The sequence below is a fragment of the Rana temporaria genome, chromosome 1 (assembly GCF_905171775.1).
Source record: "Rana temporaria chromosome 1, aRanTem1.1, whole genome shotgun sequence".
Classification (NCBI taxonomy): Eukaryota; Metazoa; Chordata; class Amphibia; order Anura; family Ranidae; genus Rana; species Rana temporaria.
The window spans coordinates 266560284-266574624 of record NC_053489.1 but is presented as its reverse complement, the minus strand read 5'-3'; the positions used below and the strand labels follow the sequence as shown (position 1 = coordinate 266574624).

The window sequence follows — 14341 nt, the reverse complement described above, 5'->3', positions numbered from 1 at the left end:
ATACACAATGCTCTTGTCTGCACCAGATAGCATGGCATTGATATTTGGTGCAGTGCAATTTTGAAAATTAGTGTATGCACTACTTTGTGCGATCCGACCTATTCAAATGAACGGGCTGAAAAATCACACCACACCATAAATCTCTCAGAAATGCGGATAGTGTTTCTGTGAAACTCGGGTGTGAACACTGATGAAAAAGGGGGGAGGAGAAGAGGAATGTGATGCTAAGGGGGTTTAATATATGAAGGGGGGGGGGGGGGGGGCTGAGGGCATGCATTTAAAGAAAGGGCTAGTATGTGGAAGGGTGGCTAGGGGTACTGACTGAACCTCCATGAATTGAATTGTAATTCAAGATCCTGCTGTAGGGGAGGAGCACAGAGCACGGCTAGCAAGTCGGTTGTTTAACACACAGGGAAAACCTCAACCTTGCGGAGATATTGACCCTACAACAAAAAGGGTGCTGTGGTTTTGGACGAAAAGTGCCGGTTCCTTTCAGGGATACCAATTAAACATTCCTAGAAACACTAGAGTATGGCCTGGGTCACCTGTTGATTAATAGCCAAAAGTTTCTTTGGATAGCGTAGGGGGGGGAAGAAAAAAAACCTTTGCCGGGTTATTTTTTGGCCCTCTATCACGTCCCAAAAATACAACAGGAAATCTCCCATTGTGAAGTTTCTAGAAAAAGGTGTCCTCATTGCAAGATTTCCCATTACCTTTTTCTGGGGACACTTAAAAATGTGAATTTCTCACTTTGCTTTGGTGACAAATGGTCACTAGGTACACAAAAGAGGGACGACTCTTTCCAACTAGGACACTTTTTTTTTGTAATTGCCGACACACACACACAACCTGTAACAGGAGGGGTAACTACACAAAAACTAAGAAAAAAACACATCATTTATTCACATGTTTTAATTTAGTTTATGCAATTACTTTTTCTGGTTTATGTATAAAAAGACACATGTAACCAAGCCAAGATTTTCATACAATACATTTATTTAGCAAGGCAACTTTCTACATCTCATTTTCATAAAAATACCTTCTGCAAAATATCCTCTCAGTAGCTTGGTTAGGTTTAAAAATATGGCTACAAATATACAATTTTCTAAAAATCAAGATGCTTGAAGAGCAGATTCCCATACATTCTTAAGACAGATGAACAAACATAAAAAAAAAAAAAAAGGCACACAAACATTGACAGTATTTTAGGGATGTGAATGAAGATTAAAAGGTGCTTCTGTTTTTATTCAGACAATGCCCATGTTGAACATATTCTTAGATTACACTGTACATTAAACTTTTCTTGCCATTACAAACATTTGAGTTGTTCATACACTTTACATCCCTGAGTTTCTCCTCTCGGTTTGGGCCACTGGAGTCCAGAAAAAAAATGCTAGATTAAGTTGGTAAGCCAGAAATTCCATGTTTTATTATGGGGAAAATCCATGTTTTGGCTATTTATCAGGGGAAAATCTTTTGAGCCGAGAACTTTGGGGTTCGTACCTAAGATTTCTGTCTATGCTGAATAGTTCAGTTATTCAAGTTTTGAAAAATCTCTGCTAAAAAGTAAGCCTTATGAATTCAACAAAGACATATAATGAATAAATGAAAAAAAAGCAGGAGGTGATCTTCAGTGAATCCAGCATGTCAAAAATTCATGCCGATTTACCCGGTATAAATAAATACGTCTGTGCTTCTTTGCACATCGTGAATTACATAATGGTTGGGCAGGCCGACTGAAGACCAGACAAAAGTGAACAAGACCAAGTTCAGCATTTATGGAAAAACCAACATAAACTGCCTATATATGTTCTATGGATTGCTTGGACATGCATTTTCACTGCAGGTTCTTTACTAAGTTTTCATTACCATCATATGCAATTTTAATTGCCTACATAATTGGCAGATTTAAAGGATAAGTTCACACACATTCATCTTTTTTTCATAGACTGACACAGCCTTATTTGACATTAGGGTTATGCTTCTTCCTACCAGGAGATCCTGGTAGGAAGAAGCATAACCCTAATGTCAAAGAAGGCTGTGTTCGTCTATGAACGCAGAGAAATGGATTTTTACAGTGAGTACAAAAATCCTATTTTTTTTTTAGGGACCCAGAAAGCAAACCAATGAGGTCATGCAGGTCTCCTGGAGACTGTCAGCGTAAGCCGTCTGTAAATTGTACGGGCAGGCAGTCTCAGACAGAAAAAAAAAAAAAAAACAATGAACTACCACAGCGCTCAACAGCACAATGGCAGTTCAAGTACTACAAGCTGATAGCCACAAAGACTGTCAGTATTTGTAGTCCATTCATTCACAGGACACTGAATGAATGACATGGCCGGATGGGCTACGTTTACTTTATAGTGCGGCAGCGAGTAGGGGGGAAAGATACCCTGCTCGCTGCCAAGACGGGATGGGGAGGGGGGGGGGAGGGGTGTTAACGTGTTATGCTATAAATATAGGTGCAACATGTTGCAAAAGGTGCACCCATCCTTTAAATGTAGTGCTTTTTTAAATCAAAAGTAGTCTACAGATTCCTTTAGTAGTTGCAAATTCTGCCAAGCCAAACACTCCCCACCTTTTCAAATGATGGTCCAGGCAATTAGCCTCTATGGTGCCAAGCATTGCCTCATGGGAACACAGGAGTGACATGTGTCTAACCATACCCAGAAGTACCAAGGCCCTGACTGAGGGTCTGTGGCTCTAGAGGAATGTCTTGGTACTGGAGGGGGGCTTGGGTCTATATGGAGGGTCTTTTTTTACATTTAGTAGTAGGTTGGATTTAAGCTGCTTACTGGAAAATACTTTTCAATCATGGTTTACCCAAGAATTTTGGTACTGTAAATGTGGACTGCCCTGTTTTACCCTACATACATATGTAATGATACATGTATGAATTTTCTTCAGTTACTTGGGGAAAGTTCATGCATCCAAGCTGTGTGTATATGCTGCTCTGGACAACTGCAAAATGACACAACCCAAGCAATTTAAAATATTTTATCCCTTACATAGCGTTTGCATATCCATCTATACAGTAGAACTGCCGAATATAGTGACAAAATATTTTACATGTATGCAGACATTTCACCACTGTCCTGGCCAATCTTTCTATTCATTTTTTTTTTTTTCAAAAACTAGAACTTTCCTACACTAACCTTCTATACAGATTACCAACTGCTATAGTTTTCAGCCAAGGAAGCTGCCATCTTGGCCTCGGTTTAAACTTTAACTGTTATGATGCTGCAAATGTGATCAGTTAGGTGTCCTAACTTGGTTTGACTCTACTGGTAACTTGTAAAAAGCCTGCTAGCCGCTTGTTTAAAGTGACAGCCAGCACTCCCATTAAAATATGTTTAGCATGCCCAAACTGGAGCCAAATAGTACTTTAAAGTGGTTGTAAAAATATAAGTTTTTAAGTGGATGTAAACCCGATTCATGATATGGGCACATACATCTGCAGTATTTTGTCATCTCTTTTCAAAGAGCCAAGTCCCTTAGCGCTCTCCTAAACTGTTCCTCCATTATTAGCCTAAAATTTGTCCGGGGAGGTTGATAAAATAGGATTAGCAGAGAGCAGGTCCCATTACAAAACACCTCAGAGGGTCTGCCTATGATGAGAGGGGGTGTGTGCGAGCCTTTCCTCCAATCAGCAATTTTAGCCATCTTGGCTGTATGCCCAGGCATCACACTCTGTTAACCAGGAAGAGAAAATCTAACAATCTGAACTTTCTAAACAGTATGTAAATGTGAAGACAGCAGATATACATATAAAACCTATGTAGGGAGGTTGGTTTCATGCCGGTGTATCATTTGAGGCTGTTCACTTCACTGGGTGTATGGAGGGTTTACATCCACTTTAATGCAGAAAATGCATTAAAGTAAAAAACCTGTGTGAAACTCCTTCTTATACATACCTAAACCAGATCCTCTCTCTCTGGCTATGGAGGCAGCAAGGGGAGCCATTAGCTTCTGCTGCTGTCAATCACATCCTGTGAGAAAGGGGCAGGGTCGTCTATGAACACAGCACAGCTTGGGATCGAGCCCGCTCGAGTGTCCCTATAGCAAGAAGCTAGATATTTGGGCAGTTGGGAGTCAGGAGTAGTTTTTCTCTAGGGCTCCATTAACATCTTAGAATATGGGTACGACAATAGCCGTAAAATCACGCAGCAGGGTCATTGTGAACATATAAAGCTCTTCCAATAATGCAGCATTACAGATCTACATGTAATAAAGTTGACGCATAACTTAGACATTGTCATTTTCCCATGGGCACCCCTTCACTTGGACTTAGCACCGTCAAAGTCTTGCTCAGGCAGAGAAACAGCACACAGATGGGTGGACATCTGCAAATGCACACCTTTACTGTGCTGCCCTGCCTCTCCATTGTAAAACTTGGTAAACACCTATGTCTTCCATCTATGGCAAAGCATATAACCTTTTTTCAGTGTTCCGTCCTGAGCGGTAATCACAGGGCTAGAACACATCACGAGGAAGAAAACAGATTAGGATTTAGCACCTCTACAACTTAGCAGGGAAGAAACTTTAAGAACAGTTATTTTTTACACTCCAGGTGTGCTCTGATCCAAGAGACGTGCAGCTGCCGTGTGTCCTCCACTGTCCATTCACAGAAAGCTTTGTATTTTGTGAATATAAAGCCTTCTGTGATTGGTTGAGAGCAGGCACTCAGGAAAACTGTCAATTGTAAAATAAAAGTGGCATATACACCTTGTTGGATTTAAAGCCGATCTCCAGTTATGTCACTTTAGTTTGATTGGACCAAAAGGGTCCAAGTGAACCATTCCCTGCACCAAGTGCTGTATTGGTTCCAAGTGCTGTATGAATCATATATAGCTTTAGCTACATACAGTACTGGTCTCGGCTGTGACCTGTCACACCCAGAAAAAAGTGGGGCTAAGCTGTGCCATTCAGAGGCAGCTGTATATTAAATATGAATACAGAGCTTCAGGCGGAAAGGCAGGCTGATGACATTTCAATCTCCAACTCGTCTAATCAGAGGAAGCTTTGTATTCACAATATACAAGGCTGCCTATGAACGGCAGACCGCCTACATGTAGCTTTAACCCACTGTAAACCAGTAGATTTAAAATAGGAAGGCAATTCCTGGAGTTATTTAGCATAAAGGAAAAAAAATATATAAAAATTGCAGGGATGGGCTTTAAGCCTACCTTTGCCCCATCACGCAGCTTCCAGCAGTGCAGGAATAAGGAGTCTTCAAGACACCATACATCATGCAAGCATGCTTTGAACCTGCAAAATGAAATTAAAGTGGAACTAAAGTTCACAAGTACTCACCTGTGCTCCAGCCGGACACCCGCAAGCTCCTGTGTTGGTGCAACTTGTTTTTTATTACATAAGGGACGTAGGATGTTGCTTCTGCAATAAAGGTCCTGTCTGCTTACAATTTATTTTTCCCCCTCAACAGGAAACCCTGCATGCAGAATTTTCTGATTAAGATCGAAAGAAGCCCAGCATACCTTACAAAACATGCCCTGAAATAAAGCTAGGACATTTGCTTTTGAAAATTATTATTACCTGGAAAACAGCTTTAAGACCAGCAGAACTGATTATTATGTTTTTTACGACCGTCTGTCTTTATATTAAAACAGATAGCTTTAAGCCTTCGGGAAGTGGGGGGGGGGGGGGGGGGGGGGAGATCCTGGCCTTTAGTGTCAAGAATACGGCCATGGTCACCAAGTTTTAATCACTATAGCGTCCTTTGTTAGTTCACGTAAATTGGGACTGTGGGTGGTTGCACTTGATTTCAATATGCACTTGTTACACCGTGCATCACAATCAACCTTAAAGATACTTCAATAATGGAAAGAAAATACACATTACAAATTAATTAGTTAAAACATACATGTGATTTTTTAAGTTATCTGTTGATATAAAGTTACCAAATAAAAGTAACAAAAAAAATAAACTGGAAAAATATTTTTCAGACTGTATAAAAATCCGTGGATAAAATGTCAGTCCAAATATCATTAGTCCCAACTTCTCAAATTAACATATGCCTTGAGTTGAAAGGCTTCCAGTTACATGCAGTTCCTACATAGGGTCCTTAGCAGTTGCCACTGCATGCTCTAGAACAGCAGTGTTCCACCTTCCACATATTTCTATATATTAAAAAAAAAAAAAAAAAAAGGGGGGGGGGGGCAGAACATCCTTTGGTATCATGAGAATTCAAACAAAACGGGGTTATGTACTGTATATATACACACACAATATTGTGAAGAGTCTCCTTTTAAAACAAGGAAAAATAAAATGACAGGACGATGGAATGTGTAGTACGATGTCAAATCCCTTGAGCATGTAGGTGAACGCATACACCTGGTGATATGGTGCTCTGGTCCCACTGAAATACACCAAAAATGATTGCCATCGCTATATACATGCTATATGCTGGCAGTGCTCTACTGCATGCTGGAGCCTGCCACAACAGCTGGAGGATCGAATAAGCACTGGACACGTAGACTGCAATAGGCTAGTGACAGGGATAGTTCTGGCTTGCTGGTGAGGAAGCAGATGTAAAACAGTGGATCCTTTACATGGAGGGTAAATAAAGGCAAACTGAGGTTCTGTATTCTACAATTTGGGAAGTCCGTTTTCTTCCAAAGATATTTTTTTCCTTCATTTTAAAAAGGCGTTCTTCAGCTCCAGCTTGTCTTACTTATCGTAGCACTGTCCGAGCACGAGGAATAGTGTGGCTGTTAAAAAATAAAATATCAGAACCAATTAGAACATAAAACAATTATTAAACATACAGAAAAAGTAATGTTTGGTGAAATTCCAAAATAAAAAATAAAAAAATGAAAACAAAAAAAAACCCAACACACAGACCAAACTAAAATCAAGCAACACACTTGTGAGGCACACTAACACTGAGTAAATAAGTGCAGAAAACAAGAGACTGATGATTTTTTTTGGTTTCCAATCAAATATTGCTGTATTAGTTTAAGAGCGGCACAGACAAGCAGATTTAGGAAGGCTGAAAGAGCCGATCTAGCACATATTGCAAGCAAAAAGCAGCAGAACCCAGCGAGTACCATAATTTCATTAAGCGCATTTGGTGCAAAGCAATCCTTTTCTTCCGCTCGGGAATCACGCTGTGGGGAAAGTAGAAAGAATGGTAACAAGTAATGAAACAAGCGAAAGCCTCATTGTTAGGAGAAATTTTAAGAGGGAGCAAATGATTAATAGGAGGATATCAGATGTAAAAAAGCACAGAAAAAATAAAATTCATTAAACCAAAATAAAAAACACAGCTAATAAAAATTTCACAAAGCATGTAGTTCTAGTAGAAAATTAAAAAAGCACCAGGTTGTGGAAGAGTACCGACAGCGCAAAATAAATTGTTCTATGCTGCTGCCGCCATTTGACATGTTTTAAGTAAGCAGGCCAGAGGATCTGTTCTATAGGGAAAGGACCATATGGATTCGTTTTACTATGAAATATTGCAGAATGCAAACATTAAACCTACAGTATTAACTAGGTCGTCTAAAAAAAGGTTAAAAAAAAAAAAAAAAAAAAAAAATTATAAATAAATATATTTGTATTATTTTTTATTAGAGTCTGCTCTAGTTCAAATTCCACAAACTAGAATATAGCTTTATGACCCTGTTAATACCAAATGTGTTTTTCAACTGAAAGCAAGGAAACCTAATATACTGAAATGCACATACACCGGTAAATTACAGTTAGACGGTTCTACTGTTAAACTGAATATTTGAAGTTGCACGCCAGGCAAATGAAACACATGAATTTGACTTGAGAAGTCACTTGCAATCCCCTATACAGCAGCACTCGGACTGAAAAGGGACAGGCAGGGCCAGGAGCCCATTAGATGTACTGCAAGCAAAGGCACCGACAAGGAACATGGCAATAAGAGAAGCACAATGCATGTAGGGGGATGACTATCAGCCTGCTTCTGCTCTTTTACTGTCCAATCAGAAGGTTGGGTGGTACAAAGAAGAAACTATTGTCTCTCTTCCACAGTCATAACAAAAACGGAAAAGGTTGCATTATCCACCTAGATTTTCTTTGGAAATATCAAGATTGGATGGAAAGAAATTCAAACCCTTTGACCATTAGCAGTTTGCCTGGAGTGCAACTTTAAAGCCCTAACATAATGCATACTGCAGTTTTTATTTGGTTTACTAAAACAGAGCAACCTGTTTTTCGGAAAATTTAATTTAGAGTAGAAGCTGCCCAAAAACCACTGCTGGGTTTGTCTATGGTTTAGAAGGGCTATAGTGTAAAGAAATCATATCATTTATTAAACTTCCGGATAAAACAAAAACCCAGCTGAATGCTTTTCAAAGAGAAGTACAGGAACCTAGATATATGAAATAAACTTTCTTTGAAGCTCTCACTCATACAAGTTTACGTAGGAAGAAATTTATTTTTATTTCACCTACAAAGAAAAGTAACAAAATTTGGGTTCTGTACTTTAAACAATACAAGAGATGAATTTAACATCACGGTAACCCGTGTATCCTCTATAAACCTTTGCGTCATATAGAGGCAGCATGTGCTGGAAGTTGACCATTTTAAGTAGATTGCATCCAAGCATAGTGAAAACTTATCTGTGAGAGTTGCTTGTTTTGCGAAAATAGCTACCCATTATGAGGCTCAAGGTAAAACTGAAGTGTGCATTATAAATCTATGGAGGTGTCCCCCTCCCCCCACCCCCTTTTTTTTAAAAAAATGGCTAGAATCAATGCTCAAACCAGGTCTCCAAAAATAAGCCTCTTAAGACCAAGACCATCGACATGCTAGGACGGGAAGTACAAGCTTACCCTCTCAATGTGCTGCTCCCTGCAGAAGACCTGGTGGTCCTTTTTGTATAGGATGAACTGCCAGTTAAACCTGATCTGGGGTTTTGCACACTGGACTGCAGAATTACTCTGAAAAGTTCAAAATAGAATAAAAAATGATGTGGCCTGAATTACACACACCTTGAGTACAAAGTGCACAAACCGATGTTTTAAATATGGACCAACAAATCTATCATCAGAAATTGAGGCATCCCTATAAAAAGTTGTACCATCAATACATTACATAAATTTTTTTTTTTAAAAAAAGGCTTGATTTTGACCCGATAATAATGTCCCACCAACATTCGAATGCGAGGAGACTACTTGGTGCATAACGCTTCACCAGCACCTGTGTGTTGGGATTATTTCTAAATGAGCTACTGTTACAAATTACTACATCAGGCAAATCAATACTCCCATCCATAACCCTTTGCCATTTCAAAATGGGAGTTCCTAGTCTGATAAAATCCCAATTATGTATTGTGAAAGTCTGTGAGGAGACCTCAAATGGACAGCATTAGCTGAACAGAAGATCCTCATGTGCTTGCATTTTATCGTCGATAAGACAGGCATTTTTACATATCAAAGCTGGTAAAAGTAGTAAGTATTCAAGTCTGCCAGGGCAGCATTATAGGCAAGACGCAAAAGGATTTTTACAAAAAGGCCAGCATCTAGAAAAGGAGGATGATATGTGGACATGACAGTTTAAAGGGTTTATATTGAAGGGAACCCAACTACCGTTTTTAAAGAATGATTCCAGCAAGTTTTTGCAGCAGCGCACATTAAATTTTTTTTTATTATATATATATATATATATATATATATATATATATATATATATATATATATATATATATATATATATATATATATATATATATATATATATATATATAAATAAATAAAAGGCATGTGTTTGGCTAAAAGGAGTGTTTTTTTTTTTTTTTTTTTATAAAAACAAAGTTAGCCACACCCCCCTGGATTAAAATCCAGACAATTGTATACACTGAACCTCATTACAATATCTATCAGCCTTACACAACATACAAGAAAAATATGGGAGCCATCACTGCCGACCCGTTCTTGAAGGTCAAAGTTTTGGCATGGTCATTTATATACTTGCTTAAAGAGTAACTTGTGTGTTTTTTTTTTTTTAAGCAAACACCCCATTTTCCTATGGGTGATCTATGTATATTGTAGGGATTTTGGCAAACTTTGTTGCAGATTCTTACCTTTTGTCATTCTGAAGAAATATAGCTGGTAGTTTGTCTGTGCCCATGTGGAAAGTGACTAATGAAAGTGGTTTTATATTAAAGCGGGAGTTCACCCATTTAAAAAAAAAAAAAAAATCTCCCCTTAGCTTCCTGCTCGTTCGGTCTAGGGGAATCGGCTATTTATATTAAAATATAAGCAGTACTTACCCGTTTTCGAGCTGCATCTTCTTCCGTCGCTTCCGGTATGGGTCTTCGGGAGCGGGCGTTCCTTCTTGAGTGACAGCCTTCCGAGAGGCTTCCGACGGTCGCATCCGTCGCGTCACTCGTAGCCGAAAGAAGCCGAACGTCGGTGCGGCTCTATACTGCGCCTGCGCACCGACGTTCGGCTTCTTTCGGAAAATCGTGACGCGATGGATGCGACCGTCGGAAGCCTCTCGGAAACCTGTCAATCAATCAAGAAGGAACGCCCATTCCCGAAGCCCATACCCGGAAACGACGGAGAGGATGCGTCTCGTAAACGGGTAAGTACTGCACATATTTTAAAATAAATAGCCGATTCCCCTAGTAATAACGAGCAGGAATCTAAGGGGGAAAAGTGCCCTCTAAGGGTGAACCCCCGCTTTAATCAACTGTTGCACATGCAGGGCTTTAATGAGGAAAGTTGCAGGGTCTACATCCATTTAGATGCGATTTCCCTTTGAGTGCATCTCACCAAAAATGACATTTTTGTTGCAGGGGGTGCTTAAAAATCTGACTTGTATCTTAGTGCAGACTTCTGGGAAAAATCTGTGAGCCAATCACACAAGCAGGAACTGACATATATGGGGGTACCTGTGTACAGAACACCTCCAGGTAGCAATAGTGCTTTGCATTTTACAGAAAATTGCAGATTGACAAAGAAAGGCAATTTTCAATAATGTTCAATTACAATATGACTTGTGCTGCAATTGTATACAATATATTATTTGCCATCCCCCCCCCCCCCCCCCCACAAAAAGGTCTAGTTACCCTTAGGTACTGACCAAATAATATGGGCATACCTGGTGTTATTGCCCCGTGTATAAAAGATATTTGCTGCCAACCAATAACTCTAGTAAAAGGCAAAATAACAGCCCTGAAAATTGCTCCTTCAAAAAAACAAGACTTCAGTGATGGCCCCTAAAAGGTTTATTTTCAAAGTCTGCCTGTAATCATAACCCAAACCTATTTGGCCTCTCCCTCCTGCTCTTGCAAAATGTTTCTCCCTTTACTTCTAGGTTTCTCCCTAAAGTCTTTCTACCATTCAAAGTTTCCAAAGCAGTGTTAGAACATGGCTCATTTCTAAAATTCAGACCTACGGCCTATGAGTTTTTTTTTTGTTTTTTTTTTAAGTGTATTTTTGTGCATGTACTCGAGAGGAGCCAGACTGCAGGAGTTGGGAGTAGGCAGGCCTCCCCCAGAGGCAATCTGCCACCTTTCTCCATGTCCCGGTTGGCAATGGCGGGTGTGTGAGGGGGTCCTCCCACACAGCCCGCCCTACCTGCTCCGCTTTGAAGCCCAACAGGGCAGAGGGACTCCCTACAAGGGAGTGAGGATCTAGCCCGCTCAACCAGCCCCGTTAGTCCTTCGCCTCTCTTTTTAGAGACCGCGTGGTCAAAGTGCGTGCATGTTAACCCAATTTCGAGTGCGTGCAAGTGTGGTGTTTTTTTGTGGGAGGGGGGTGGGCGTACTAAGCGCAGGCTTACCTCGCATAGCACACCCACCGGGAGCCGGGCTGAGACCACCAAACTCAATTCACATGTAGCTGAGACTCCGAACTCCTAGCTGCAGAGGTGAATGGCTTGTCAGCGCAGTGCCAATCGCATTGAGCCACCGCAGCTCCTAGCCCATGAGTTTCAATTGAACTTTACAATAAAAAATAAATACCATACATATCACAAGAATTTTTTTTTAAATAAATTACTTTTCTAATATAGATATGCAACATAATCATCACACAGGTGTATCAAACGCTTTCTTTCGTTTCCACGGATGATCAAGGTATTATTCAATGGATAAACAGACTGAACAATGCCGCTTTTCTTATGCAAGGTTAAGATTACCTAGGCAGTGGGGGCTACAGAACGTGGAGCGGAGAAGAACACAAGCTGCCAGCACATGCTACAATCTGCACCCCTGCCTTGATGATGCTGCTTTGGAGGCGGAAGCAGTGGCTGCTGGGGGGGGCTGAAGGCGTAATGATATGTAAATCGGGTTAGCAGGCAACAGATGAGCTGCCAGTAGGTTATGCTCCCTGGTAGACTGACAAACCGCTTTTTACCAGTTGTGTACCTTTCATATACAGGCAGTCCCACAGTTCTATACATCCGACTCATACTTAAACGGAGGGAGACATCAGGAAGTGAGAAAAAAAGAAAAAATCTACCCCTGGGAAACAAAAATAAATAAATCACTCCTGTAAGAGTTATGTCTCCACTGAAGCTTTATCACCAATCCTGGGTTCTACAACAGCCCAAACTTTTCAAAATCCAATACAGAAAGTGAGGCGAAATCTTTTGAACGGGCACACAGACAAAAATAAAACATTACAGGGGTGGCAAAGTGGTTGTAAACACTACACCACTTTTTATGGTCTTTCATGGTACGGTATAGACTTATTTTAATACAAAAATAGTTTAGACAAACAGACCGACATACAATACTAATGAGGATGCCGATTATCCCAATAAGGTAGCACCCTACATGACTTTTCTGACAACCTGGATGAAGAAAATAAATATAAATGGTATATAGTTTCCGCAATGAATTTACGGTAACACTTTTTTTTTTTTTTTTTTAACTGAATCAAAACTCTACAGGTTGCTTCGCAGTGACCCGCTTCTTTAGGAATTTATTTATCAGCACTACCAGCACCACAAAGCCAAAAGAGTCAATCTCCCAGGCGAGTGCAGGAATCGGATAAAGATGCAATACAATAGAGACAACTAAAAAAAAAAAAAAACTTTAGATAAGTGTATATGGCAGGGCGGAAAAAAAAAAAAAAAAAAAAAAAAAAAAAAATTGTCTTCATCAGGTGCAGGGCCTTAATCAAGTAATCAGTAACTGATCTGTGAGATTTAAAGGAGGATTTTCTATTCCAATGGCTCATTATTCATGGGATCGATGGACCACTGCCAACATCCGAATCCTTGGTAGTAAGGAGATGCAATTTAATAGGGGTTTTGTAACGACCACAAATCAAACCAAACATGGAATGATCAAAATGACGACACACCAGTTCTCTGGGAAAGTGGGATATAAAAAACTGTGTTGAGTCTATACCGTACCATGAAAGTCTTAGTTGCCTCTAAAGTTTTTCCACTTTGCATACTATTTTATTATACACTGCGATTGTGTACTTGCCAAATATGATGCAGAAATCTCCCTCCACCAAGTCTGGCTGCATCCATTTTAACTGTGGGCAGCTGAAGCTGCTGCCTGTTCACTTCCTGGATTTACTTCACTAGAGTGAGAGCTGTGCATGATGTCATAGGCCTAGGCTAATGATCAGACAAGAAACAGGAAGTGGGCCGTATAAGGTATTTACTGGCAGATTTTATTTTTATTTTATTTTACTATCCAAAGTTAAATGCAACAAGGGCAGAAGATTTAATAGATGGAAAGATGAAAAGATGCTGCTTTAAGAACAACCCTACAGTCACCTTGTTTGTAACCCAGGGACTGTCTGTATCCATCTAAAAAATTGCAGGGATGGGCTTTAAGCCTACCTTTGCCCCATCACGCAGCTTCCAGCAGTGCAGTAATAAGGAGTCTTCAAGCTGGACCAATAATCATGCAAAAAGCCAAAAACTAACTTCAGCTTTAAAATGGACACTATGCAAAAGTTAGTAAATGTGAACAATGTGCCAATAGCCGCAAATACAAGGCCCTACACATGCATCTAAAACCTGTTTTACTATTTTAATGCAGTTATCCAATACAAAATGGAGGTTATTAGAACCAAAATGGAAGCAATTATTGTGGCTACCTTCCACAGATAAATGCACCTGTATGGAGGGCCACTGCTTCAAAAAGCAAGATCAAAACCACAAACAGAAATTATTAGCAGCGTTTGGCTACAAAAGACCAAGAGGATTTTCAGCTGCACAAAAAGTCAGATTCTGTATGACTAATGTTCCAGCATCTGACAAGAGTGGTCAACAGAGGCACCCTACAGCACTGTGGAATGACAGATGGGTCACAACATTGCCCCAAATTAAAGCAGGATTTTAGAGAAATCGAAGTAAAAACTCTGATCCAATGCAAAAAGGA

At 39.9% G+C, this 14341-nt stretch overlaps 1 protein-coding gene across 6 annotated transcripts in view; it reads right to left on the bottom strand.

Annotated features, from left to right (window-relative positions):
- Positions 1-6173: 6173 nt before the first annotated feature.
- Positions 6174-14341, bottom strand: part of CDC14B (cell division cycle 14B) — a 125395-nt gene continuing 117227 nt past the window's right edge. For 3 of the 6 annotated variants that reach the window (XM_040355437.1, XM_040355401.1, XM_040355444.1), the window contains exons 13-15: positions 8820-8927; positions 7068-7127; positions 6174-6728 (exon numbers count right to left, since the gene is read on the bottom strand). In XM_040355437.1, the coding sequence (XP_040211371.1) occupies positions 6692-6728; positions 7068-7127; positions 8820-8927 (205 nt within the window). In that variant the 3' untranslated portion in view covers positions 6174-6691. The remainder of the gene's footprint in view (positions 6729-7067; positions 7128-8819; positions 8928-14341) is intronic. The other 3 variants (XM_040355421.1, XM_040355428.1, XM_040355412.1) reach the window with 2 other exon arrangements.